The sequence below is a fragment of the Callithrix jacchus genome, chromosome 5 (assembly GCF_049354715.1).
Source record: "Callithrix jacchus isolate 240 chromosome 5, calJac240_pri, whole genome shotgun sequence".
In the NCBI taxonomy this organism is placed as follows: domain Eukaryota; kingdom Metazoa; phylum Chordata; class Mammalia; order Primates; family Cebidae; genus Callithrix; species Callithrix jacchus.
In genome coordinates this window covers 158,101,354-158,129,106 of record NC_133506.1, presented here as the reverse complement: position 1 = coordinate 158,129,106, position 27,753 = coordinate 158,101,354, and the positions used below count along the sequence as shown (strand labels likewise).

Genomic DNA, 27,753 nt, shown 5'->3' with positions numbered 1-27,753 from the left:
TGGCTGTGATAGCAATGGTATTTATAGTTTCCTCCTAAATTACGTGTTTCTGAACCTTGGCAAACTGAACTGATTGAACATTTGGGTCCCATTTATTTGCCATACACTTAGCAAAGACACTCGTTTTCATCCGTTTCTTACTGCTGTGATGTCTAGAAACACATTTCAAAGAATGGCAATGTGCTTGTTTTCGGATTAATACAATTACAAAATTTTCAAATTTGTAAGACATTTACATTTTTAAACATTTTTTTCATTACTTATTAAAGGACTGAATTGGCTTCCAAGTCAATACTAAATAAGTGTTTTCAAAAAGCAGAAATAAAATTTCCAACTTTTAAAATCTAGATGTCATTATATCTAGCTCTATTATTGGTATTTTCAACCTGGGAATATTTTAATTCTGAGCATTGAGATGAATAAGAAAAATCTCTCTGTGATATTTACACAGGTCTATTTACATTTTTAATATTCACTTTGGAGTTGGCACACTGGAAAAGAGTTAGAGGTAAGATGACTTGATAAAGAAGCTCTTTTGGGCTGGGTGTGGTGGCTCGCGCCTGTAATCCCAGCACTTTGGGAGGCTGAGGTGGGTGGATCATGAGGTCAAGAGATTGAGACCATCCTGGCCAACATGGTGAAACCCCGTCTCTACTAAAAAGACGGAAAAAAAAATTAGCCAGGCGTGGTGGCATGCACCTGTGGTCCCAGCTACTCAGGAGGCTGAGGTGGAAGAATCACTTGAACCCAGGAGGAGGAGGTTGCAGTGAGCCGAGATTGTGCCACTGCACTCCAGCTTGGTGACAGAGCAAGACTCCGTCTCAAAAAAAAATAAAGAAAAAAAGAAGCTCTTTTGCTGCTTACAGAACTAAATCTCTTCATACTGAGCCTAGAGTTGGTCCTTCTCATCACAATGCTATGCAGTGGCTTGGCAGCAGGATGCTAGCTGACCTTTACGCATACTGTTCAAACATTGTGGATTCTTCTGAGAGGGTGGACTTCAGAAGGTGCTAATGCTGCTAACGCACTGGAAGGAGTTTATGTGCTACGTGTTATTCTTGGAATAAAGTGGGCCTATCTTTCACAAGAGTAAAAGAATATGCAGTGCCACCCACAGCTCTACAAGGCACTCCCCTGTGTGGGTTTGCAAAGGTCAATTTTATAAAGTTACTGGGTTGAATCATTTTGTATAAATCTGTCATCAAGATGATCCATAACCTGTGGCTGTTTTAGATACACAAGAGTGGACTCTGCTGTTGTTATTCTGGAAAGATTTTTAAATTGTGCTTCACGGATAGGACTGTTGTGTTTTTGGTTCAGGAGAGAATCTAATGCAAATCCTGACACGTTAGTCCAAATAAAGAGCTGCATTCAGTTCAGTTATAACCGGCCCAGGACAAGACATGGAGCTTGGATTCTATGCAGTCTCTCAGAATAGCCGATCCTAGATGAGCATCAGTAAATGTTAACTAAGGACAAAAACGGGAACAGATAAAATCATCATTAAAATACACATGTCAATGCCTTATGATTTATATGCTTAGGAGAACTACTAGTATAGTATTTTTTTTGGTTTTATTTTCACTATATAATATCAACAAGACCTTGATTAGAGTCAGAAGCCACTGAGTGTTAAGGACCTATTATTGCTATACCCTGTTCTCTATGGGAAGTTATTTTATATATTTGTTCTGATAGCACCAGAATAGTTCTCTAAAAACAAAATGCTAAAAATAAGGGTCAATATTATTTAACAAAAAAAAATTATCTTATTCTTCCCACTAAAAAGTTTCAAAAAATAATTAGTATATTAAATTACATATTTAGTAAATAGATATTCAGAAAATGATGCAAAATTCCAAGCCATTTATACTTTAAAAAGCTGTAGCTGCCTATTTCCCACAGACTTTCTTTTTTCAAGGAAATAAAGGGAAGGAAAAAAAGGGAGGAGAGAGTAAGAGAACAGATGGACAGAGAAGGATACATTTTTATTTGGTAGGATAGGATAGAAATGTTCTGTGTTTTATAAGCTCTCCAATTTATATACAGTAGCCTGATATGCATTGAGGAGTGAAATCTGATATAAAACCAGCCTTCCCCAAAGGCTCGAAACAGACTTCTTCTTTTTTTTTTTTTTTTGAGATGGAATTTTGCTCTTGTTACCCAGGCTGGAGTGCAATGGCGTGATCTCGGCTCACCGCAATCTCCGCCTCCTGGGCTCAGGCAATGCTCCTGCCTCAGCCTCCCGAGTAGGTGGGATTACAGGCACGCGCCACCATGCCCAGCTAATATTTTGTATTTTTAGTAGAGACGGGGTTTCACCATGTTGACCAGGATGGTCTCGATCTCTTGACCTCGTGATCCACCCGCCTCGGCCTCCCAAAGTGCTGGGATTACAGGTGTGAGCCACCGCGCCCGGCCCTTCGAAACAGACTTCTACAATAATGCTTCACCGATTACTGTATTCATTGACACAACACTCCAAAACTGCACGATAGGCTCGGAAGCTCTTAACCACTGAAATATCAGCGAGTTGATTGAGTATGCTTGATCTAACAGCCTACTTCAATTGAACCCAATGGTAAGTAGTGAAAGGTCGACGCACTGTTTGAAGCTCCCTAATTCATGTTCATTCCCATACAAATTATGAGGTAGCCAAAATAGTAGTTAAGCATCTGCCAGAAGGTAAAGCAGAGGAAAGGGGGATGGTTAAGACATTATCACTATTTATCTTGCTAAATAAACTCCTGGGCTACACAGTACTTTCATTTGTATAAGCTGTTAGTGGGACTTTTGAAATGTAGGTGACATTTGTAAATTCTCCAATGAAAGGATACTACAATCTATTTTTTAAAAGACTGAATATGAAGTTCAGAGTGGCCTAAAAGAAGAAAGGCAACTGTCAGACACGTTTCCTCTCTCTTAGGAAGAGTGTCACTTCCTTATCTTGATCAAGAAATGGTTGATACTTACAGGCACCAAATTAAGATGTGCACATCTGATCTGCGAAGTTTGCCTTTTAAAAATCTGCAGTGACAAAGCTGTCCAGTGTAGCCAGTTTACAGCTAGAAGTGAAAGGGGATTCTAGCCAGCATTTGAAGGATAATCTTTAGGCATTATTCTTTTTCTCCTGACCTTATTTTTCTTTGAAACATGTTTATTAGCTTTTGGAAAACAGCTCATGAAGATACTGAAGTTTTCCCTTTCTGAGAAAAATTTCTGCTAGTTGGTAAAAAACACATTGATGCAGAAAGGCAACGGAGAGGCTTGCCAAGCAAGCTTACCTAAGTTCCCTGGCTTTGTGAGGTGAATGGTAAGTACTGTTACAAGTTATATTTTTAAATACTGAGAGGGATTACACTGCACCAGTTCGCTGAACAGGGGATGCCAGAGTGACATCTTGAATCAAAGAAGAATATGATCCATGATTCTGGCCACCTCCAATATGATTTCTGGAATGATAGTTGCAGAGATTCCCATTGTTTGGACCAGATACTGCATAGAAAGCTAATAAAATGTCCTGTGGCCAATGTAAGTTCTAAATGTTATTGTGTGATTATGCTACTCTGAGGGATAACCTCATCTGTCATCTGTCAAAATGTTCTTTTATCCTATTAAGTATGTCTAAGAGGCACTCTGATCATACACATCATATAAATAAATACCACTTTCTCCCTTCACCATCTTACTCATGTTTCTCTTTATCCTCTATGGGTTCAATACTGCAAACATCTAGGCTCCGTTCTTAGAGAACACTGTCTTGTAGTGACTCTTAACTCTGTGGCATTTCTTCATCACCAAAATGTCACCAACCCTCTAATTTCCCACAAATGTTGAGCACCCATAAGGTGTATCACCACACAAGAGCTCTATCGTTACTCACTACATGCCACAACAGAGCCATCTCTCTTAAAAATCTCTTCCAGAATTAACATATTCTTTGGTTTAATTTAAAATTAAATAGGCAAATAAAACAAGGAGAGTCCGAGGAGAATGAGAAGCAATTCAAATTCAAGTGAGTGAACTTCCTTCCCTCTGTCTTTCCTTCCACCGTGTCCTAAGTAGTAGATCAGTTGATTTGTGGGTTGAGCCACCCCTGGTCACAATTCTATGATGTCTTCAGCTATTTGAAAACTTGTCATAATAAACACTGTGTTCACCATTTTTCCAGACTAGCAATGAAAACCTTTCTAGTAATAATCTGTTATACAATGAATAAACAGTGTGATCATTGCACCTTCAACATTCACACTAACATAGTGACAATAGACCTCTCTTGCTCTTGTAAGAGAGTCTGTTAGCACCGTTTAATAGGTTTATCTCCACTGCATAGAGAATATGTCTAAAATGAGGAGTACATTCCTCACCATCTATCCATGGCTCTGTGTACATGTGAGTACATCGTTGCTGCCTTCTGGGCAAGAGGAAAGACGTCTTAATTTGTCCTTTGATGCATAAAAGAGTATGGAGAATTCAAATCAAAGTACATTAGTACACTCATGTTCTCTGAGCAGCTTTGTCACAGACGTCCTCCATTCTCTATGGTTTACCAGAAGTATTTAGGATTCCATTGTGGTCTTTACTTAGGCACTTAAGGAAAAGGTTGCATTCTACCTGTGTGTCATCAAACTTCTGAGCTGTCATTGTGATGGCCCTGTGGGGGCACCATGGGCTCGCTGCTGCTGGAGCCCTTCGGGGCATCCTTCCCCCTGAAACTTTCCTTGCCCCTGCACATCAGTACTGCGATGACAGTGAGGCAGATGGTGAGTAACCCTATCGCGATGCCTCCCACCACAGTGACCAGGCTGACTGCAGAGCTGGGGCTGTTGAGCTCCCGGGGAAGGATGCCATCCAGAGGTACTTTCCCATGGGGGATCTGCCTCTTGGTGCGGTCCAGGGCAATGTGCTGGATGTTTGTTCCCAGATTGTTTTCAGCACCAATCTCCCATGCCAGCGAGGGTGTGCTCCTGATCTCTCTCTTCTTCCGGCTGTTGGTGGTGGCTTGGGGCTTTCCTTGACTCACCAGAGAATGATACTCCACGCTTCTCTTGCCAATACCTCGGTGGGCATTGTCTTTTGATCTCACTGTATAGATCGTATGTATGTACCATTCTCGGCCCAGAGCGACCTAGAAAGCACAGCTCTATTTGTTAGGAGATACTAGATATCATGTCAACCTTACTCATGATTCTTTGCAAGAGAAATTCATGGCAGAGATATTAATAAATGATGATTTATTTTAGTCTGCAGAATTAACTTACTCAATATTTTTGAATGAGTACTATGTGTAAGTTGCTGTGCAAAGTACTCTATGATATATTCCATGCAACTCTTAAGGGAGTGAATATTTGGTACCTGTTGTCATAGAATGGGAGAGTGCTAAAGCACTATTAATAGAGTTTACAGTCTAGCTTATTCATTTAAAAAATGAGAAAATAAAAGGATGCAGCAGTTAAGTGAGGTGCCCAATGTTACTCAACCAGTGAGTGGCAGAGGCGGGACTGTAGCTCAAACCTTCTGACCCTCAGGACTCTTTTCACCATGTCTTGCAGATTATTGCATATGAGACCATAGGCAAAAACAAACAAACAAACAAAAAACAACAAAAAAACAACAACAACCAATTCTCAAGCTTTTCTTGGGCTTTGGAAAAGGATGGATTTTCTGATAGGTCTTTGAAGCATGCAGGATTTAGAGAGGTCAGATGCTTTGAGATTGAATGGCAAGAACAAAAATAAAACATCATACTTCAAATTATTGTTTGAAAAGATTCAGAATAACGAACATGCTTTCTTAAGATTCCTTCCTTAAGCTAAATGGAAATAACACATTTCTCCTGGATATCCTGTCGGGATAAATTTCGGTCAATATTCTAAAGGGTGCACTTGTTCCCACAGAGATTTACAGTGTAAGCACATCTTGAAATCTGTGACATTTGTCTGCTCAGTGTTGTGGCTGCTTCTGTACCCCTCCACTTTTGATCCCTGAGTCAGGAATTTGTATCTCAGTCTCCGAAATCTTTGAGAGAGGAGCGGTGCAAATTGCTTTTCTGAGTTTAGCTGTTCACACAAGATCATCCTAATTAAGATGCTCATGAAAAGTCAGCAGGAAGGAAGTTTTGAGTAAGAAAAGCAGATCACTCAACTGTCAGACATAGATATATATTGTGGGCGAAATAAGACTCTTCATTACCCATAGTCTTAAAATAATATGAATACATGAATAAAAGTGATAAAAGCTAGGAAAACCACATGTACTGCTAACAAAATAATAAAAGCTGGGTTGATGGCATACTCACAGTGCCCAGTATGGGGCTATGTGGTTTCTATGCCATATCTTGTTCAATGTTTCCATTAACTATATGCAGGATGAACTATTACTGCTATTTACATTTAAACATCTGAGGCACATTAATGGTAGCTCGCGTGTGGGTACACAGCTATTACAAAGGAGCTCATTTCTGGCCTACCTGAAAGAGGGGTGTTGAGTCGACTTTAAATCCATCAGATCCAGGCTGATTCACTAAGAGAACAGCTTCAGGGTCATCCACTGCTAGTTTGGCATTAAATAGGACATTTCCAAAACTGGTAGCTTGTGTCTCTGGCTGAGCTTTGTCCTTTAGGCAGTAAGGAAAGTGGTGATTGCTGTAGATAATGCCAGCTTTTGCAAGGACAGAAAGTTTCCCTATTTGTTTTGTGCAAGTACAAATTAATATAAAATGTCACCATTTGGTTTAATAAAAATGATAATTAAAAAAATTTTTTTTTCTTTTTCTTTCTTTCTCTTTCTTTCTTTCTTTCTTTCTTTCTTTCTTTCTTTCTTTCTTTCTTTCTTTTTATTTCTTTCTTTCTTTCTTTTTCTTTTTTGAGACAAGAGTCTAGCTTTGTTGCCAGGCACCAGGCTGGAGTGCAGTAGCACGATCTTGGCTCACTGCAGCCTCCGCCTCCCGGGTTCAAGCAATTCTCCTGCCTCAGCCTTCCAAGTAGCTGGGACTACAGGCATGCGCCACCACGCCCAGCTAACTTTTGTATTTTTTTAGTAGAGATGGGGTTTCACCATGATAACCAGGATGGTCTCAATCTCTTGACCTCGTGATCCGCCCACCTCTGCCTTCCAAAGTGCTGGGATTACAGGCATGAGCCACTGTGCCCAGCCTATTTTTTTATTTTCTTAAGAGACAGGGACCTTCTTTGTCACCCCGGCTAGAGTGCAGTAGCTTGACCATAGATGGAACTTCCTGACCTAAGGAATCTTCCCACCTCAGCCTCCCAAGTAGCTGGGACTCCAGGCATGTGCCACGATACCTGACTAATTTTTTAAATTTTTTGTAGAGATGAGGTCTCACTATGTTGCCCAGGCTGGTCTCGAAATGCTGGCTACAAGTGACCGTTCCACCTTGGCCTCCCAAAGTACCGGGGCTACGGTGTGGTCATTTTGCCCAGTCTTATTTTTAAATATAAGACAAGCAGGCTGAACTTGGAAAAATCGATCTAGCTCATTGGGTCAAAGCACTTACCACAATTTTAAATCTATATAAGAGGGAAGGAGAGTCGGCTAAGCAGCCATATTCTGCATTCGTTGGACTATACTTGGGAACATAGCCATCGGCTCCAGTGCATAGAAACACCTTCTCAATGCTGCAGAAAAAGGATTCACCCAGGTTCTGGACCGGATCCACCATGACACGACCATAAATTATATCACCTGAAATAGAGATATGGAAATGTTATTTCTGTGATGTGCTAAGGTATATCAATGTGACACTGTGAACAGGTAATGACAGTGAGGACACAGAGATTATTTCCTTCCCACCTGCATCTACTATCAAACACTGAAGGCCTGTTCGTATGAGTTTCAAGATCTGGTGCATTCCCAGGCCTCAGGTAAGACTGCTTTGCAGACTGACCACAGGTGACTGAAGATTGACTGAATCTCAGATGCTCAGCCACTAGTGGGAATGATTTCAAAGGTCTGGCCTATAATTTGACATTAATAATATCCCACTGTGGTTCAACTCCAGTTTACATAAATAAGTTGGTACAATGAATACTGATACAATATAGAATAACACTAAGAAAGAATCAATAAAAAGCCTAATTAACTTTACTTGCTTTTGAAAGAGGGCTTAATGAAACCCCTGTTCAGCTATTTACTTCACAACTATTATTGAACCGTTACCATGTGGGCCAGGTATTTTTCTAGGTACCGAATATACACCGTGGAACAAGGCAGGCAGTCTTTGCCTGAGAAGCATTTACAGCCTCATGTAGCTGCAGCATTTAAGTTTATGCAAGTTGAAAAAAGAATTCAAGAAAATCATCTAGACTTGTTCCAAAAGTCATGTGGGTAAGACACCTAGAGATTAGCTTCCTCAGAATAAAAAGATACCCAATAACATATACACAATTGCAATGACCTCCCACACCAGCCAGAGTGGATAAAGACTCAGTTACATTCTCAAAACCATAAAAGAAGCTATAATTTCCCAAACACAATCCCCAAAAAGTAAAGCACAAAACACATATGTGCTAAACAGTATCCCTCTCATTTGTAAAGTGATACCTTCTGCAAAAGCAACATCACTCTCTTGCCCGAATCCCATGGAGCCATCAGACAACCAGAGACTCTTCTTAGAGAGCAGGTACATCTGGGTGTTCAAGCTAAACTCAGCAGCCACTGGATCGCTGACCTAAAACCAAATGTAAAAGTCCTTTTATGCATTGGTGGTTCTGATGGTGCACAGACATACCGCTCACGGATACGTACATTCACCTACGCTGACTAGAGAACAGTAAACACTGCACTGCAGTTTTCATGCCCTACCAAGCCAACATAGAGAGTTGGAACATTGTTTTTGTCCTTGAAAAGAAAAAACTGGTGGGGTTAAGTTATTTTTTGAAAGGGACTAACTAGAATTGCTTGAGCTCATTTCCACTGGTTTATTGGGGTAAATGAAGGACTTGTAAATATCATTTTGTCAGTAGAAGGCCAATAGTATATGTTCCTGAAAAAAAGATACCATCACATTTCTTATAATGCATAATGGCAATTAGGTACTTTGAGCTGGTTTGGGCTACAGGATTTCATTCTCTTTAGAGAAGAACAAGAAAAGAAATGCAAAAATTCTCAAATCTCCAAGACAGAAAACTTCAGGAGGAGACAAGATAAAATCAGATTAAAAAATAACCATTGCATATATTAAACTCTGAATTTTACATCCTGTACTAACAACAGATAAAGGGCAAATCTTTCCTCCTTCTTTTCTACCTTGCTTCCTTAACTGATTTCTTTTCTTTTCACCATGCAAGAATTAAAGTCATTCATGTGTAGATACTTTTTAAAAAATTAATAAATGTAAAACAAAGTGGGATTCTGCAAGTCACGAGATAATAATTCTATAAGCTGCACCTGTTGGAATCGAATGTCAAGGTTAAAGGTGACAGGCTCCCTGGGGTTGCAGGTGACTGGCAGGCGGTATTCCTGATGCGATGGGGCGGTGCATGGCAGCAGCTTCACAGTATAGGTCCCAGAGTAGTCACGTACCTTTGAGGAGAAGACATTGACATATTACATTTAAAAATCCGAGGTGTAATCGGACGGCAGCAGAAAAAGAAAATGAATAAGAGTCTTAGTCACTTACGGCAAAGTCAGAGACAAAGCTCCACTGCTGTACTGGCTGGTTATAGGTTGGTTCACTCCTTATGAGGCGGAGGGAAAATGTCAGGCCCGGATGATCAGCTGACATGACCACTGAGCTTGTAAAGGATGCTAGGAAACGTGAATAATGATACAGTGGTTCAATTAAAAGAGTGCATAAGAGTTTAGCATTTTCAAAATACCCTATCATTATTTGCTTCTATTTTTATAAGAAGGCTGCAAAGCAGTCATGGGATAATTTTCCTCCTTTGGCTGATGAAGAAACTGGGCTGTGAGTGACTATGTGACTTTCCAAAAATCACCCAGCTAGGACATGACTTTCTGATTCCTACCTCAGTGCTGTTTCCTCTCTATAGTTCTGTCAAAAGGTAATTGCACAGAAATGCTCAGATTGTTCAGAGCTACTTTCCGGGGAGTCAGAGCAGCACAATAAAGGGTGACGTGATGCATTTATTGCACTGAAGCTATGAGCTGAACTTAAAATAGTTTATTAGTAGCCACACAGCTGGGCAAACCTGGTTTATGAACAGAGTCTGATTTTACTTAGATTGCCTGCAATCAGGGTTAAACAAGGATTCAGTTTATTAGAAAGGTAGACATGTAGCGAGAACTGTATAGACCAGAAAATCCTCATTTTCCAGAACTGTCAATTACAATAAAGCAAAATGATTTTTTTTAATTCTTTCTTTCTTGCAGCTCAGTTTCTAAAAGTACAATGAAGCTTCTTTCTCTTCCTAATTATTCAGCGCTATTCTTTCTTTTATTAGGGTTCAAGCCTAGAAAAATAAAAAATATAAAGCTGTCGGGGGAACTATTTTCTCTTTCCCATTCTAACATCAATTGGCAGAAAAATAGCTTATTTTTTATTTGACTCTCCATGTTACTAGTTTAGTAACTGTTACCAGTTTAGTAACATGGAGAGTCAAAAAATAAGCTCTTTCTAATGAAATGTCCTTTATTAAAAAAATGAAGTTAGATGTGGGATTTTATTGACTGCTGCCTTATTGAAATTCAAAGCACAGTGCATCACAGTTAGTTAAATTGCATAGCCAATGCTTATTAAACACAATCAACATGTCCAAAACCTAAATACGAAAGTGAAGTACCACTTCTGACCCTATTAAAAGGGTTTCTCATAGTGCCTAGGAAAAAGCTGTGAGCAGAGAAGTGCTTGCTGAATGAATACCTGCAATTCAATTTGTACAATGGAAGCAAAGCAGAGAAAGAAATCATTATTCCTATGCTCTTTATCTAGGGAAAACTTGGCTTAATATGAACTCAATAGGGTGTCCTTTTAATTTTACTCTAATTAATTTGCATTTTCTCTGAAAGTCTGCATAATGATAATTTTGTGGATTCTGAGATGAAGCTGAAGAATTATCAAGCCCTCGTGGAGATGATCGCACATGTACAATTCATTTGAATTAAGGGCTTCAAAGGTAACAGGGAAGCATGCTGAAATGTGTGCAGAAGGAGAATCTATCTCCTTGTTGTGTGGGGAGTGGTTGTTAAAAGGTAACAGAGCTTACCGGGATGTGACAACACGAATAAGCCATGGAACTGAGCCTCTGTTTTGAAGTGCACGGCCAAGCGCCCCTCGTCACCGATGCGCATGCTGGTTGGGTAGAGGGAACCTATAATGGGGAGAGTACCCAGAATGAAAATATATGCAGCCAGAGACCCCTGTGTGCAGATTCCTTCCATAAATTAGCCTGCTCAGGTTTGTCTTGTCTTTAAGCAAACAGGATTATCAAGAGAATTCTGAATAATGGAAGCGGAAATATCTTCGTTTTCTTTTCTAAGCAGAAAAGGAAGCCACAATGAATGATTAAGTCACCTGAGTCACTATAAAATACACAGACCAATTACAGTAGGCAAGTTTTTTATAAAAGTCTTCATTTACACAAATGAAGCTGCAAATTGAGAGACATGACAACATTGTCAAAATGCTGGAGATTTGGACATGTAAAGAGAAATAGGTTTGAGTTGTTCAGAATTATTTCTAATTTTCTAGACTTAAAGAAAGCTCTGAAGCTTTCCCAAGAAATTTAGCAGTTTGATAAAATTTGGCTCCAGAAAAATCAAAAGGAAATAAGAGATCCTCTATGGAGGTCGGGAACCACAGAACAATCCTCATTAAGAGTAACTTAAATATATATCTTCTAAAAGGAGATATGGACTTAAAACATTTGAAATAATTTAAAATTATAATTCAGGGTGATCATATTACCTGTCACATAGCTCTACAATAATTTTAATCTGCTTAAGAGAGTAGATTAATATGTAAGATGCACGATCTACTCTATTTTCCTGTCGGCTAGTAAAATGTAGTCCGGGCATGACACTATGAATGTATGAATGTTTGCGGAATCAGAACAGATATATATGTCTGAAAAGGAAAAGGCACTCATCCCACTAATGGATTTATTACATTGATGCTTGCGGACTTTGAACTATGATTCTAACATGGAAGTTGAAATCAAGTTTTGCAAATGCTTGTGAACCCGAGCTAGCGGCATTCACAATCAGAGTTCAAAGACATTCCGTGAAAGTGTCTCAGAGTAATAGAATTTTAAATCAGAAAGAGAGATATTAGAAGTTTTGTCTATCATTCAAAGGAAATTAGGTCTCAGAAAAGTTAAGCAATATGCTCGAGATCTCACAGCTAGTTAGTTGTAGAGACACAACTAGATTTCAGACCACGATTTGTATTAGAATTTAAAAGGCACCTCTTATTTTCATAAATAAAAATGTGTAACTTTTTCTTTTGTTCATTTCTTGTTTTCACTGGAGCTTCCTCTATCCATTTTCTAGAACCCAGAAAAATACATATGTTGTGTTATGTAACATATAATCACCTAAAATAGATCACAAGAGTAAAATATCCATGAAATATAGTTATATTTAATAATCACATATGCAAAATATGAAGCACTAACATGATTTAAAGAGTTTTTCGATGAAAAGGGTGAAATTATCTTATTATAGAATAGAAAAAGAAAATATATTGAAAGTTGCTTGTACTCCTTTTAGCAAAAGCAAAAAAATCCTCTTAAATAATTTAAATAGGTTACAAAAATAGAGTGTTCCAAGTCTTATTAACTCACCTTGAAGTTCAGCCTCTGGGGGGCTGCCAATCCCATCATTCCACAAGATGGCAGTGTCATACACAAAAGTCAGACGAAGCTCTGACTTCAAGTCAAAATGCTGCCAGCCTCCTATCCCCACAGGGGAATGGAACACGTAGGAAACATACAGGGGGACTCGAAGGGTCACATAGGACTGCACTAGGTTTAGGACCTGAAACAGTAAAGTTACATCTCTCAACACGATTCAGTGTTAACTAAATGAGCCTAATTTTCTACAAGCCATCTTGTCCTTTCACTTAACTGAAGATTTTGAGTAATCATTGAGAAAAGGAAATGACAGCATTTTTTATAACACTATTTCCCCCTCACTTAATTTTGGATCAATTAAATAGTTGACACTAACTACCTTCATTGGCAACAAAGTATAGGTACCAGAAATCCTTAGGACCATGCGTTATTTTGAGCATACTCTACTCACAAAATCCTTTTTACTTTAGTTTTATGAAGATATAGCTTACATACCATATGATTCACCTATTTAAAGTAAACAGTTCAATGGTTTTTAGTACAATCAAGGAGTTGGGTAACCAACACAATCAATTTTAGAACATTTTTATCACCTCCAAAAGGAAGCCTGTATTTATTAGCAGTCACCTCCTAATCTCTCCTTCCTGACATCCCCTGGCAACCACTAGGTCTCTACGGATTTGTCTATCCTGGACATTTCATACAAACGGAATCATACAAGACGTGGTCTCTGGTGACAGATTTCTTTCACTTAGCATAATGTTTTCAAAGCGCATCCACATTGTAGCATGTTTCAATACTTCATTCCCCTCTTACTGAATTGCAGCCCATTGTATGCACATTTTATGTATCTATTTATTACTTCATGCCACGTGCGTTGTTTCCAGTGTTTGGCTATTATGAAAAATGCTGCTATGAGCTACTTTGTTATTAGCGGAATATGAAACATAGATTTGGAAGCAAATATATTTACTAATGACATATAACATTTATAATATCTCAAGAATACTTAGTTGAAATGAAGTGTTTTGCCTTGAATTTTATACTTTTCTCCTTCTGGTATTTAGCAGATGGGTTGAGAATAGTGCAGAATAAACTAATATTTATTTGTTGAGTAGTTACCATATTTCAGACACTGTACTAGTTTCTCAATAAACACTACTTAACATTTTCACTCTCGTCCATTATTATATGTATGTATGGATAGTTGGATGGATCAATGGATGATGGATAGAAAGAGAAGAAGATAAAATTAAGATGCAAAGGAAGAAAGCAAATGTCCTATAGTATTTTCTAAGCTTCCTGAACGGTTCGGCCAAGACCACAACTCAGCTTTTGGCCCATGCTTTTTTTCTACTCTGTCATATTTCATTGAACTCCAAACAAAGAAGAAGGCAGTCTTAAGGTCATCTCACAAAGGTTATCATATTTAATTCTCAAAACAGCTCTGCACAATAGTAGGACAAATACAACTAGCCTCTTCTACATAAGAGGAGAGGACTTAGGTCAGATCACACTCCATGGAAGTTTGAATCGGGCTGTCTGCTAATAGTCTAGTTCTCCTTCCACACTGAGCTGACAACAAGAATCATAGGCGTGGGTTAGCAAATAATGTAAATCATGAGAACTATGATTTATAACATTATTATGAAGTCCAAAGTAAACTGTTCATATCACAAAAATGATGACCTGAATCCTTAATAAAAATATATAGAAGAGAACCATCAACCAAACAAGTTATTTCATTTTCAGCTGTGTAGCAGCTAGCATTCCCTATAACCTGCTAGCCTGGCCAGCAGGAGAGGTGCTTTGCATTAAAAGTCCTTTGAGACAGTAGTTTCTGAGGGCAGCAATTATTACTTTGAGCAATCGATTTTCAAGTGCAGTGGAATGGACAGTGATTAAGTCAATCCATATGCCACTGGTCCTTAAGATTAATATTTTACCTTCATTTTAATAAACCATGATTTAAAAAAAAAATAGGCTTTAGGCATAGATTCCAATTAAACTTTATAGGTGCTAAGAATAATTTTTTTACCATACTATACTCTGTCCATCAAATGTTACTGAGTATGCTATTTTGGAGGGAATTACTAATATTCACTTCCTATGAATAAGTTACTTCGAGTACAGCTCCTCGACTAATTCTTATTTGCTTTGATTTGATGTGATAAACTAGAGTTTGATATTTTTGGACACAGAATCAGTATTCCATTGCTTTTGCTTAGTACCCGTAACAAGGTCTCTCTCTGTCTACTGAGTGTCTCTACCTACAGGAACTGGAGCAGAATGAAGCTACCTTGACCATCTAGATCACCTCCCATTTCTTTCTTCAAAAGTGCAGAGTGCAATGCAGTCAATCTAACTTTTAGATGTCATCTTAAAAAGTGCTTGATTTTCTTTCAGCCCAAATCATCGGACTTTTCAAGGTATTTGTTTATACTGAAAGAAACATCTGTCAAATCTTAAAGAAACCGAGATACGAGTGATTTCATATGTCCTTATTGATGCTTCAAGTTTCTTCATCAAAGGCAAGCAATACTTAAAATTCCATATTTAAAAGGAAAGTATGAAGTGCAAAACTATGGAAAAAGTAACACACTGTCAAGTTTATTCTGCTATACATTGGGGTAAGTATATATCTTGCAAAAAATTTAGAGTGGCTTACATATAAAAGAGAATCAGTGTACAAAGTATAAAACAATGGGATGGAAAAATGACCTCTTAAGTATATTCCAGCCTCAAAATTTCCTATTTCTAAATCAAATACACGTAAAAAAAGAGGCATAATTCTTCCTCAAAGCAACTAAGAAAAAATTTGTTTACTTTTCTAAAATTATGCTATGTCTTCTCACAAGTACATTATAATGTCATGTTTTAAGTGAAAACTATGATTGGGCTTGCATTTCTGTAGCTTATTCACACAAATTGAGCAACTTTATCAGTCACTGTTTACCTAACACGTGGGAGAGTTAAGAGTAAGGAAAATTTTTTAAAAAGTAGAGAGGATACCAAGAAGATTAAACTGGACAAGCCTTGTTTGCAAGTGAAGGATCTAGTGCTGCTTTCAGATGTTTGTCCTTTATTTTTTTTCCCATAAGCTTTCATCTTCATCATTGTCTTAAAGCCAACTGGTGTTTCTCGTTCCTCGACTTTGGTACGATGGTGCTTTGCAAGAATGTATTTATATTATCATGGCCAACATTTGATCAGCCCTTGTCTGCTTATTCACTTCCCTCCTTTAGTAAAATAAGTGCTTTCATTATGAACTGTATAAAAATACCTTGTATAAAGCCCCTTTTTTGATTATTACAATAAGTAGAATTGTAACAAATGAAGTGTTGATTTTTATAATAAAACAGTGGGGAAAAAAGATGCTACGTTGCAAAACAGCTAGTCAGGACAATAAAAGGTCAAATGATCTGCAGTCTTTAATTATTCTTCAAAACTGTTTTCACGAGAAAAACTACCAAACTATCCAATAGTTCTAAGAACTTAATGTAGCGTTAATAACCATTGGGCATCTAAAGTGTTTTATTGTGTACCCAAGCAACTTTATATTTTATTTACAAAATATGTGTCACATAAAAAGGTGGAGTGGAATCATTTATTTAACACATCTCTATGTTGTTTTTCCTGTTATTTATCTGTGTTCATATTTTAGAAACTATTAAAAATGATTTTAGAGTCAAACATTGTTAGAGAAATTCCAAATTTGTTTTTCTTGGCAAGTAAACTCCTTAACTTCTGTGAGTGATGATCAGACTCTCGTATCTACTTTGCTGCCCTGTAAGCTTCATGTCTGGGGTCCTCATGAGTACTTGGTATGCTCCCGGCACAGAGGAGGTGTTCACTGAATATTTCTTTAATGAATAAATGCACAAGTAAATGAAATGGCAAAATCAGATATGGTTCTAATTAACAGCTGAAGCTAGATGTGGTCTAGCTGCATACAAGTTAATCACACTTCACTGCTGTTAACAGATAACGCTCCTGTTAACCAACAAGGTAAATAATCTGAACTGGGAGGTTGGAGAAGGCAGAAAACCCTTCCAGTGCGGTGTTAGATTTTCACTGGCAAAGAAAAATGCAGGGACTCGGCAATATTTTATGGTGGTAGCTTTAGCTACTAAGAACACTTTTAAAAAATCAATTCTCTAACAATGTTTCCTGGTTAAAGCAACTACCAGTTGATAAAATGTGTTTGCACAGTGATTACCTTGAGCTAAGTTGCCAACTTTGGGAAAGGACTAGAGGAGGCAAGTAACACCTGCTAGGTGCTTGGCCGGGGCTCTGTGGGACTGCTGAGGACAAACAGACCTGGGCTGGCACTGGCTTGCTGCAGGGGCTCTTTACTGGGGTGGTCAATAAAACCCTGAAACCTCTCTGAAGCGTTTGGAGTCTGTGTTGATGGTTTGCTTTTTTATTTTTGTCCATTTTTCCATTCTTGATGCTGAAATGCAAAAGTCTGGAAGGCCCTCAAGACAGTCTAAAGTAGAGTCTGAAGTAGAATTTACCAAGCATTTAGTTTGCTTTTTCTCAGGTGCCATCTCAGGAAATATGCTTGCATTTCAACACCGATCTGCCTGTATCCAAACAAAGCTGCAGACTAGTGCTGCCAGGACATGGATTGGCACTGTTGTACCAGCAGCGGGTGTGGATGTAATCTGGCACGTGTTTTCACGAACGCTGTCGGGCAGCATACTTGTACCAAGAACAAAGGAAAAAGTTCATCTGGCTTCCTTGCAATTGTATGTGTCACCATTTCCATTCCTCACATTCACTCACATTCAATTTAATGCCCAGATAAGCATTACGACGTGTTTCACAGCATAGGCTTAAAAGCTACGTGAACCTGGGCTAGTTATTTGCACTGTCTTCGCTTCAGCTTCCTCATCTGTTAAAAAGATGCAAAAATAGTACTTATCTCAAAGGGTTGTTGTGAGGCTAGACTGAGTGGAAATATGCAGAGTATTTGGAAGATGGCAGGCCCGAAGTAAACAATAAATAAATATTACAATTAGCACGGTCGTTACTCTTATTCTTAGTACTATTATTAGATATTTTGTTCTCTTCACTGTAAGCCAAATCTAATGAAGGAAAGTGAGGGCAATATCTCAGAGGGTTGAATATTTTATACTCTAATTTTATTTTCTTCTTGCTCACCTATGTGTAAATAACATGTGTTGTGTGTGTTGAGGTGAGGGTGTGGGAGAATATCAACAGCAAGGGGAGAGGTAGAAGCTTCACCTCAAGGAAGAAGGTTGAAGGAAACGGGACGGCCACCTGTGATGGATAATTTTAGGTGTCAGCTTTACTAGATTAAGGGATACCCATAGTGGGCAAAGTATTATTTCTGGGTGTGTCCATGAGAGTGTTTCCAGAAAAGACTGGCACTTGATTCTGTGGACTGAGTAAGGAAGACTCATCCTCATGCAATGTGGGTAGGCTCCGCCAAATTGGCCGAGACCTAGATAGACAAAAAAAAAGGCAAAGAAAAGGGCAAAAATAGTACTTATCTCAAAGAGTGGTTGTGAATTCTCTCTCTCTCTCCTGGACCTGGGACACTCCTCTTTTCCTGCCCTTGGATAGCAGAACTCCAAGTTCTCTGGCTTTTAGACTGGGGAACTTCACCTGGCTTCTTAGGCCTTTGGCATCAACTGAGAGTAATACCTTCAACTTTGCTGGTTTTCAGGTTTTTGAACTCAGACTGGGCCACATCACTGGCTTCCCTGGTTCTCCAGCTTGCAGATGGTCTGCTATGGAACTGTTCAGTCTCTGCAATCTCAGGAGCCAATTCTCATACAGAATCCCTTATCATCTATCTATCTATCCATCCATCCTATTCTGTCTCTGAGGAGAACCTTGGTAAAACAACATCTCTAAGCTTCATTCCAAGAGAGTAAGCAATATGTTTTATTAAATTGTATTATCATTTACAATGAAGATTTTATAACTTTATAACAAGATCCTAAAATCTCAATGATTTACTCTGAACCTTTTCATCGCTATGATATCGATCATCATGCTTATGCTATTAAATTTATTTTTAACAATGTAAAAGCGGAAGAATTATTTCAGAAGGAACTCATACAAGTTTGCCATCTTCCTTAAGAAGGTAACGCAAGCTATTAAGAATTGAATTACGTCGTGATTCTTACATTGCACCCTCTCCTAATATTATGGAACATAAGCTTTTCTAGCAGGCAAAACTTAACTGAAAACCTGCAATTGCTGATTTTCAGCTAATAGAGTCGAACCGTTGTCAGTTCCAATAGAGAAACAGAGTAATGACGTTTCTAGCTGGCAGAAGTCATAGGAAGAAAAAAAATATTGAACACAAATAATTCAATACAGGCACTGCAATTTTAAAAATCTAGCAAAAATACTGAACACAAATAATTTGATACAGGAACTGGAATTTTAAAAATCTAGCAAAGTATAGTCACTTTAGCTGAGCTAAATTTTACAGTAAGACTTGATTTGAAGAATGAACACGGTAGAGGGCAGGCTTTGCCTTCAAAATAAAATGGCTTTGCTACATTAAAAAGTGGACAGATATAATAGGACAAAGCTTAAGCAGGCACGTGCAGGGTTTTTATTATTGATAGAAAAGGCCTGGGTGGCATGTATAAAAGATGGAGAAGTGCTGCCACCTTGTGGAGAAGACAGAAAGCATTCTTAAGGGTAAAAACAGACGATGGACTACATGAGATCCACAGAGAAGTTCCATAATGCAAAGTGATTTTAACAAGGAGTGAGAACTACAGTGTAATTCTATTTCTATATCCAATTTTGTTTATGGCAATAGATCCTGTGATGTAAGCAAGAATCCGAGGAAAAGTAACCAGAAAGGACACAGAAATAATTTATGGGCTGAAAACAGCTTTGTAAGGAAGACCCGAAGGAACTAGAGATGCTTAATCTATAAAGGAAGAGGGGGAGGTAGTTTGTTAATATGAGCCTTTATTTTTCTTCTGGGGAATTGACTCGTTATTTTTTCATGTTTCTTTCAGGTGGCAAAAACAGGTGAGGAAAGAGGGATCTGCAGGATGAACACTTGTAAGTGTTACTTGTAAGTAACTCGGTCAAAGGCATACAGCTAGAAAATGCCAGAGCCCAATTTCGCTCAGCATTTCCTTGATTCCAATATCCAGATTCTTTCCGCCACCTTATACTGTCTCTCTGTTGGTATTTCTGTTGGCATTTTTAGCAGTCCCTGCAAGTTACTAAACACTGCTGCTTTTTGACAAGGTGGCTATGGTCACGTCTCGCTACCTCTGAGTCCAATTCAATATCAACACCAGCTGAGCTTGTCAAAGTCTACAGATTTATGTGGGCTTAGCTCATGCTAGTTATCTAGTTTTTTCTTGCTACCGGTTGTTAGATATGTCAACACCTTAGGAATATAGCACAAAAAATATAGCCTCACTTTAGCTCAATCTGGAGGGGCATGATATCGTCTGTATACCATTCAACACTTCAATGCATAAACCTACTTATTTAACTCCTTGTTTAGTCCAGGTAAGACAGAGTACGACTCTTAGTTCAAATACTCGTAACAATTTTAAATTATGCCTACATTTTTTAGGTTCTCTATTGTAACCCCGATGAAGATCTTGCTTCCTTATCATTTAACAACTTTGTTGCTGATGATGAGGTGGGGGTGAGAACTGTTTGTGTGGGAGTGAGAATTGTTCGTGTGTATGTGTATTTTATGTATGAATGTCTGTGTAGCATGAAGAAGAATCAGTAATTGTAGAGTGAAAATAACAATAAGCATTTAATAAAAACACTTTTGACTGTTAATAAATGATAAATGAATCAAAAAGAAAGGAAGAGGAGAAAAACAGAAAGAAAAAGAAAGAAAGTAAAACAGGAGGCTAGAGGAAGAGGAAGCTTTGTAAAAGGCAAGGGGAGAGGAAAGTTAGAAAAGAGGGAGAAAAATTAAAGTGACTCCCAGGACTATAAAACCTCACTTCAGGTGGCTCCTGATACAACATCACAGGCATCCACACATGAACACAAAAACGATAGGTTCTACTTTGAAGGGAAGTCAGTGTTTGGATTTTTATAATAACAGAGTAGATTTGGCGCTTAAGGCAGTAATCATACAGCATCCTTTTGACAAGGATTTAATGTCTCTAGCCCATTGTCAAAAACTACATATATTCTGGCCCACTGGTCAGAAATAGACATGGATTTTCACATCATCTGTGCCAGTTGTGTGTTCCCCTGTTGTCACTAATGACCCACACCACCAAGATGGAAAACTCGAGTTGGGACTTAGTACAAATCTATGTGACGAAACAAACTGGTTTATCCAGTGACCAAACTCAGATGTTAAAAATCTGTACCTGTCCATCTGTTCCGATGGTGCCACCACAGTCAGCAAGGAGTTCTGACATGTCGTAGTAGCTAACAAACTCCCATAAACAGGCCTCTAGGTTCAGGTTTCGGTAGAAGCGTAAGGTATTGGAACCTCTGATAGACAAGCTGTACTGGTAAGGATATGCCTCGCCAATTATTTCCGGGTTTTTGGTAGCATCAGTCAAGAAACCATAATGAGTCTTCACTTCGGTATAATCCAGGAGGTTGGAGCACCTGTGGTTTCCAGCCCTCGTGCCATCCGGGCTGAGGGTGAGCTCAAAGTTGGAAAGCTCTCTGGTGGAGATCACAGGAAGCATGCCTAGGATAAATTGAAGTCATCGTTAATATTCTTTCAGGTAGCCAAGAATTTTGAACACGTTAAAATTTCTTTATCTCTTGAGAAAACAAGTATCATAAACTACTGCACAGTAGTGATGATCCAGGCCGGGCATTGTGGCTCATGCCTGTAGTCAGCACTTTGGGAGGCCGAAGCGGGTGGATCATTTGGGGTGAGGAGTTCGAGACCAGCCTGGCCAACATGATGAAACCCCATCTCTACCAAAATTATAATAGGCAGGCATGGTGGCAGGCACTTGCAATCCCATCTACTTGGGAGGCTGAGGCAGGAGAATTGCTTGAACCCGGAAGGCAGAGGTTGAAGTGAGCTGAGATCACACCATTGCACTCCAGCCTGGGCAACAAGAGTGAAACTCCATCTCACAAAACAAAAACAAAAAAGTGGTAGCATAAGAACCTTGGGTTCCGCAGGAAAATTTCAAGATATCCATGACTTAAAAGATGTTTTCATAATGATACTAAGTTATTATTTGACTTTGCCACTCCTATTCTCTCACAAGTGCTTCTTTTCAGAGGCTACAAGATAAGATAAATTACAACGGATTGAATACAGAAGCAGAGAATCCACTGATTTTCTATTAAGCCAGACATTAACAATACCTTAAAATATAAAAGTGCCACTCATTATTTTTTATTTTATAACATACTTTCTTAAAAAGATATATTTTATGTTAATATGTAATCTATTTTTATTTTTAATAAGTGAATAAATAACAATTCCTCAGTTTAATTTAAAATCCAGTAAACATTTATAGCTATCACCTACATAAACACAATGTCTTTGAGAGCTTCAGCAATTTCTAGGATGTCCTAGATCATAAAAGTTGAAAACTGGCCATGCCCAGAGTGGCTCATGTATAGAATCCTAGCACTTTGTGAGGCTGAGGCAGGCAGGTTACTTGAGGTCATTAATTCGAGACCAGCCTGGCCAATGTGGTGAAACCCCATCTCTACTAAAAATACAAAAATTAGCCAAGCGTGGTGGCACGTGCCTGTAATCCCAGCTACTTAGGAGGCTGACGCACAAGAATCACTTGAACTCAGGATGTGGAAGTTGCAGTCAACTGAGATCACGTCACTGCATTCTAGCCCGGGTAACACAGTAAGACTCTGTCTCAAAAATATATATATATATATATATAAATAAAATAAAGGTTGAAAACTACTACCGCTATATAGCACAGGCTAAGGATTGAAAATTTGTTCTGTAAAGGGTCAAATAGTAAATATTTTAGGATTGTGGGCCCTGAGGTCTCCGCTGACTGGTCAATGCTCCCATCAGAATGAAGGCCACTACTATGTGTAGGAATAAACATAACTGTGTGCAATAAACTTTATTATGGATGGTGGATTAGAATTTCATAAACTACCTTCATGTTTCAAAAACAGTCTTCTTTTTTTTTCCCCCAAACATTTAAAAATATAAAACCCATTCCTAGCTTGCAGACGTATGAAAACAGGCAGCAGACTGTATCTGGCCACAGGCCATAGAGTGCTAACCCCTGGCGAAAGCAATACAGCAAAAGACTATGAACCAGGTCTTCTCTGTGAGCCTTTCCCATCTCTTCCTCTCAGATTCACTCAGAGCAAAACCCTGGACTTAACAAAAGAAGCGGTCAGCCTCAACTACACTTCTGGCAGAGCTGTGGCTTTTGAACACAGAACGCTGCATTCAGCAAATGCAAAGGCAAGCCTTAGGAGTGGTGTGAGAGACACTCTTTCTTTTAGGAAAGATCTGTTTTAGGTCTGTGTTTCCTTGATGGGTCCCTTCTCAGCCCTTTACAGCTCCAGTCACACCTCCACATGGACCTAGAGATTGGGTGGCTCAGGGACCAACATTATGCCACAAAGGAAGGAGATACAGATTCCTGACCACCTGCCTTTCCAATCCCTGGAAAAATCTGAGGTTGTAATAGACAGACAGAGCAGATGTTCCTGTTCTGGGGAGGTGTATTCTACCTTGCCGCTCCTAATGACGTTTCCTCTCCCTTAGCTACATAAAATATAACTAACATATCAAGTAATATATTAATATTAATTTGCTACAAGTATAAAGTGAACTGAGTGGGAAAAACTTGAAAATGCCTCCTGCATATAGTAAAATATTCATAAAGTATGATAAAATTATTGACGCACACGTTCTGGTCATAGCTCCCTAGCCAGAGAAAATAAAAACAATACATAATACCTGTTAGTTTCATTTTTTGTTTTATTTAAATATCTGGGAAATGTCTTAGTGACATGATAAATATTGAGAGAGACATAAAACTCCAGCTATAAAATTGCCAACATATGTTGCGGGTGGTCACTAGGATAGCAAATCCTTTACTGTAACTTCAAGTTTACGATTGAAGATACATTTGTGCTCTTTCATAAAATCTAGTATTACATCTATCTAATTTTAAAGAATGCTTTAATTGGCAGAGTTATAAAAACTGGGTAGAACAAAGCTGAAACAGTTGAGGGAAGCAGAAGGACTTGAAGCTCAAGTTGCAAGGTGACCGCCTGTTGAAGCTTGGTTGTTGAGAAGATCAAGGAAAATACACCAGGTAATGAGGTGTATTTCAGAACGACTGATTCCATGGACTTGCTTACCCAAGTCACCTACCGTCTATGTGCGGCATCGTGACAGTGAGCTTGATAAGGTTTGTGTAGTCTGGGTCCTCACGGCCTGTATATCGCAACTTAGCTGAGAACGGCTCTGCCCCGACAACCCCAGGTACACGCGGCTGACAGAGACCTTGAAAAAAAATGAACACAGTTACGCTAAAAGAAGGTGATTGATAACATCGAAAGAATGTTTTTGAAAGTAGGAGCTATTATTCTTCTACGTGGTTTAAAATTCTCTGTGGAGTAGGACATGGCTGACAGTGTACAGCATGCCGTAAAAAAGCAGGAGGCCACAGGGTGAGAAGTAATCGCAGCAGACAGCTTAGTGGCCACTTGACAATTTAGGGATTATTTAAACTTTGAGAAACAAGTTACCATTCAATGTAACTCAATGTGTGCTGATTACTCTAGATCATGCTCATATTCACAAAACCATTTAAAGTCTGAACAGATAGAGTAAAAATGATTGACAGCCTGTAGGATACAAGTAAGTATAGTTAAACCAGGAAAATTTACTTTTTACTCTAGAATAATATACTTATCATTAGTTATGTTTACATGACTTATAAGTGAATACAACGAAAAATATGCTCATTTTAGGAACTAAAACTAATGTCTCCTTAAAAATCAGAGGGTAAAATGTGCACAGCAGAGTTTTCCCTCTATATGTATTTTTTACAGTGTGTGTATTATATATTATAAACCATTTTATATTCATCTCTCTTTCTTTCTTTCTCGTATCTTTCAGTGACCTTCAAGAATTTGGACATGAAACTCTTTCTCCAGCATTTCCTTTAAGAAAATAGTGGTTTTTATTTGAACGTCATGAAAGGGACCAAGATGCTAGATTATAATTTTAAAAGAACTTGGAAAAATACAATTTTTTTTCTATTTGTATAAGTCAGAGAACATACATACATACATGCAGGCCCCAGCATACAGGCTGTCTGATTTATTAGAAGTGAATCATTTTAAGGCATTATTTAAATATTTGATCCTGAATATATCATAGTGGCAGGTAGGACATATGACCTCTCTTTATGCAACAAATTTATCCTTTTGAATGCAGTACGCAAATGGATGATTTAGAAATAGAATCAGATATATACACAATCTTTTTTAAAAAAAATCTCGTGAAAAATTATTCTGCAGAGTGAAGGATGATTTATACAGTGGATTTCCTGTCTTTCCAATGTGGTCCCCAGCCACATCCTATTCTCCTCCCCAAAATGTTCTTGCTCCAACCTCAGATACAGTCTCTCTTGTAATACCAAGGTATGAATTTGCACATACCCCTCTACCTGGACTGCCTTTCCCCTCCTGTCCCCAGCAAAGTGCTACTCACCCAATGACCAGCTGAGCTTCTTGCACAGCATGAGCTCTGTTCACAGCTGACCCTTGCATATCATTCTGCCTTGTCTCCTCGCTCTTCCTCCTCTCCCTCTCGGAAGCTTCCCCGTTTCTCTGCTTGCTGTTCCCAGAATATCCCACATTCTTTCTTGCTTTTACGAGTTGTTGCTTATGCTTGTTTTCCTGTACTGTGTTCAGATTCAGCTTCAGCCTCCCTTCTTTGATGAGCCTTTCCTGACCCACTCAGGGTAGAATGAATCACTTCTACCTTGGCATTCCTGTGCCCTGTCTAGCCTAAAATGTGTTTGCATCTTCAACTGGACTAAGAATCCCTCAAAGCAGGGATCCTGTCTTCTTTATTTTATAGCCAGCGCAAAGCATTGTATCTGCCATATAATAGGTACTCAAAGGTAGCATAAATAAATGTTTTGTTTTTCTAATAAATAGGCAGAGGTTGCAGTGAGCTGAGATTGCGTCACTGCACTCCAGCCTGGCACCTGGTGACGGAGCAAGACTCTGTCTCAAAAAAATTTTTTTTAAAATTTTTTAACCACTTACAAAATATATGGAATATGTGGGACATTTGGAAGTATTAAAAACCAGAAGGTAGACATTTGTAATATTCCACAGTATTCCAGCGATCTACCCGGGAAAGTGGAAATGACTGACCTTCTTCTCTGCTTACGGTTACGATAGTGCTCATGAGCTCCAGGCCTTCATCCCCGTTGGTGTTCACAGCACGAGCTGCACACTGCACGCGGGAGCCAGGCTGAAAGTATATGGAGTCCAGCGTGACCATCTTGGATGACGTAAAAAAGGTGTCGAAGTCCACTTCTCTCATAGGGCTGGTCACACCATCAGGGCCTGTGGGTGCACTAATCAGCCACCGGTACCGGGTCAAAGTGTCATTGATGTTCTCACTTGCACAGATAGAACCTGTTTTATCATAATCTGAATATTTGGGGTTGCAAGCCTGTGGAAAACAAATGACTGTGTTAAGAACGGCGTCGAGAACAGTGTGGAACCCATTCCTCTCCAGTGCTGCCATCGACTTTTCACTGCGGCTCTCCCTGATTTCTACATGCTCTTAATGAAGCTTCCAAATTTTGATTCCCAGCTATGATAGCATTTATAAACTCTCATCTTGCATTTCAAACAGCATATTGGATGTTTCTAAGTTAGTATGTGTAAAATTGCTATTTACATCATAATCTCTCAAATCATCAGGTTTGCCAATTATCTTTATTCTCTCTCTTTTCCTCCCTCCTTCCCTCTCTTCCTTCCTGTTCTCATCTTACCCCCCTTATCCAGTGAGTCATGAACTTCACTGATTCTTCTTTTGTGATATTGCTTAAGTGGATGCCTTTCTTTCCATTCCCAGCAGCACCTCTCTGTCTAATTCAGTGTCTTTTCTTCCAGTCCATTGACACACAACTGCCCTGTTAATCTGCCAGCTTAACCCCTCTGATCATTCTTCTGTGTGAGAACTCCTTGCTACACAACAAATGCAGTCTAAATTTCTAAATATGACATTTAAAACTCCCTATAACTTGACAGCAAATTATTATCTCTGCCATGTTGACTCAATAAACATTTATTGTGTACCTTTTATATATAATTGATTATAGAAGTGCTGCTGTGATATAAAAATAAGTAAGTCGGGGAGGGGACTCAAGATGGCGCTGTGAGAACAACCCAGGATTGGAGCCCGCGTTGAATTCGCAAACGGTGAGTCAGTGCTGCATTTCCAGACTGATCTTTGTTGCCCACAGAACGGGGAAACTCCCAAGTATAAAAAGACACGGGACGCCAGGCAGTAGGTCTGCCTGGCGAAGCCGGCAGCCGGGGCGGCGGCGGCCGGCCCTACCCAGCAATCCCCACAGGGTGCGCTTGTCCGGGTGCCTTGTTGAACCGGCAACCTGAGACTTGAGAGGGCTGGACTTGAGACTGAACGAGACTTTCACAGTAGCCCAGCCCAGGGGATTGCAGGGACAGATCATTTGGGATACCCAGTGGGACGAACAAAACCGCGATTTCAAACTATCCCGGGAAGATGGTCCGAGACGCTCTGTGGGGGAGGGGCGTCCACCACTACGGAGGCAACCTGCCCCAACTGATATACACGCCCACTGCTGACGCAGCCAGCCGTTGCCGAGGCAACCCGCCCCAACTGAGATACACGCCCACTGCTGACGCAGCCAGCCGTTGCCGAGGCAACACGCTACAACGAAGAGACTCCGCCGCAGGGCGTGGCGGAGACCACAGCAGAGCCGGCAGGAACAGCGGGAATCAC

At 39.2% G+C, this 27,753-nt stretch overlaps 1 protein-coding gene across 1 annotated transcript in view; it reads right to left on the bottom strand.

The window, feature by feature from the left end:
* Positions 1-1,969: 1,969 nt before the first annotated feature.
* Positions 1,970-27,753, bottom strand: part of FREM2 (FRAS1 related extracellular matrix 2) — a 195,824-nt gene continuing 170,040 nt past the window's right edge. Inside the window, exons 14-24 of the mRNA XM_002748988.6 lie at positions 26,130-26,433; positions 24,109-24,240; positions 21,131-21,462; positions 12,765-12,957; positions 11,187-11,291; positions 9,641-9,768; positions 9,409-9,543; positions 8,563-8,689; positions 7,517-7,704; positions 6,470-6,616; positions 1,970-5,128 (exon numbers count right to left, since the gene is read on the bottom strand). Coding sequence (XP_002749034.4) covers positions 4,625-5,128; positions 6,470-6,616; positions 7,517-7,704; positions 8,563-8,689; positions 9,409-9,543; positions 9,641-9,768; positions 11,187-11,291; positions 12,765-12,957; positions 21,131-21,462; positions 24,109-24,240; positions 26,130-26,433 — 2,295 coding nt within the window. The 3' untranslated portion in view covers positions 1,970-4,624. The remainder of the gene's footprint in view (positions 5,129-6,469; positions 6,617-7,516; positions 7,705-8,562; positions 8,690-9,408; positions 9,544-9,640; positions 9,769-11,186; positions 11,292-12,764; positions 12,958-21,130; positions 21,463-24,108; positions 24,241-26,129; positions 26,434-27,753) is intronic.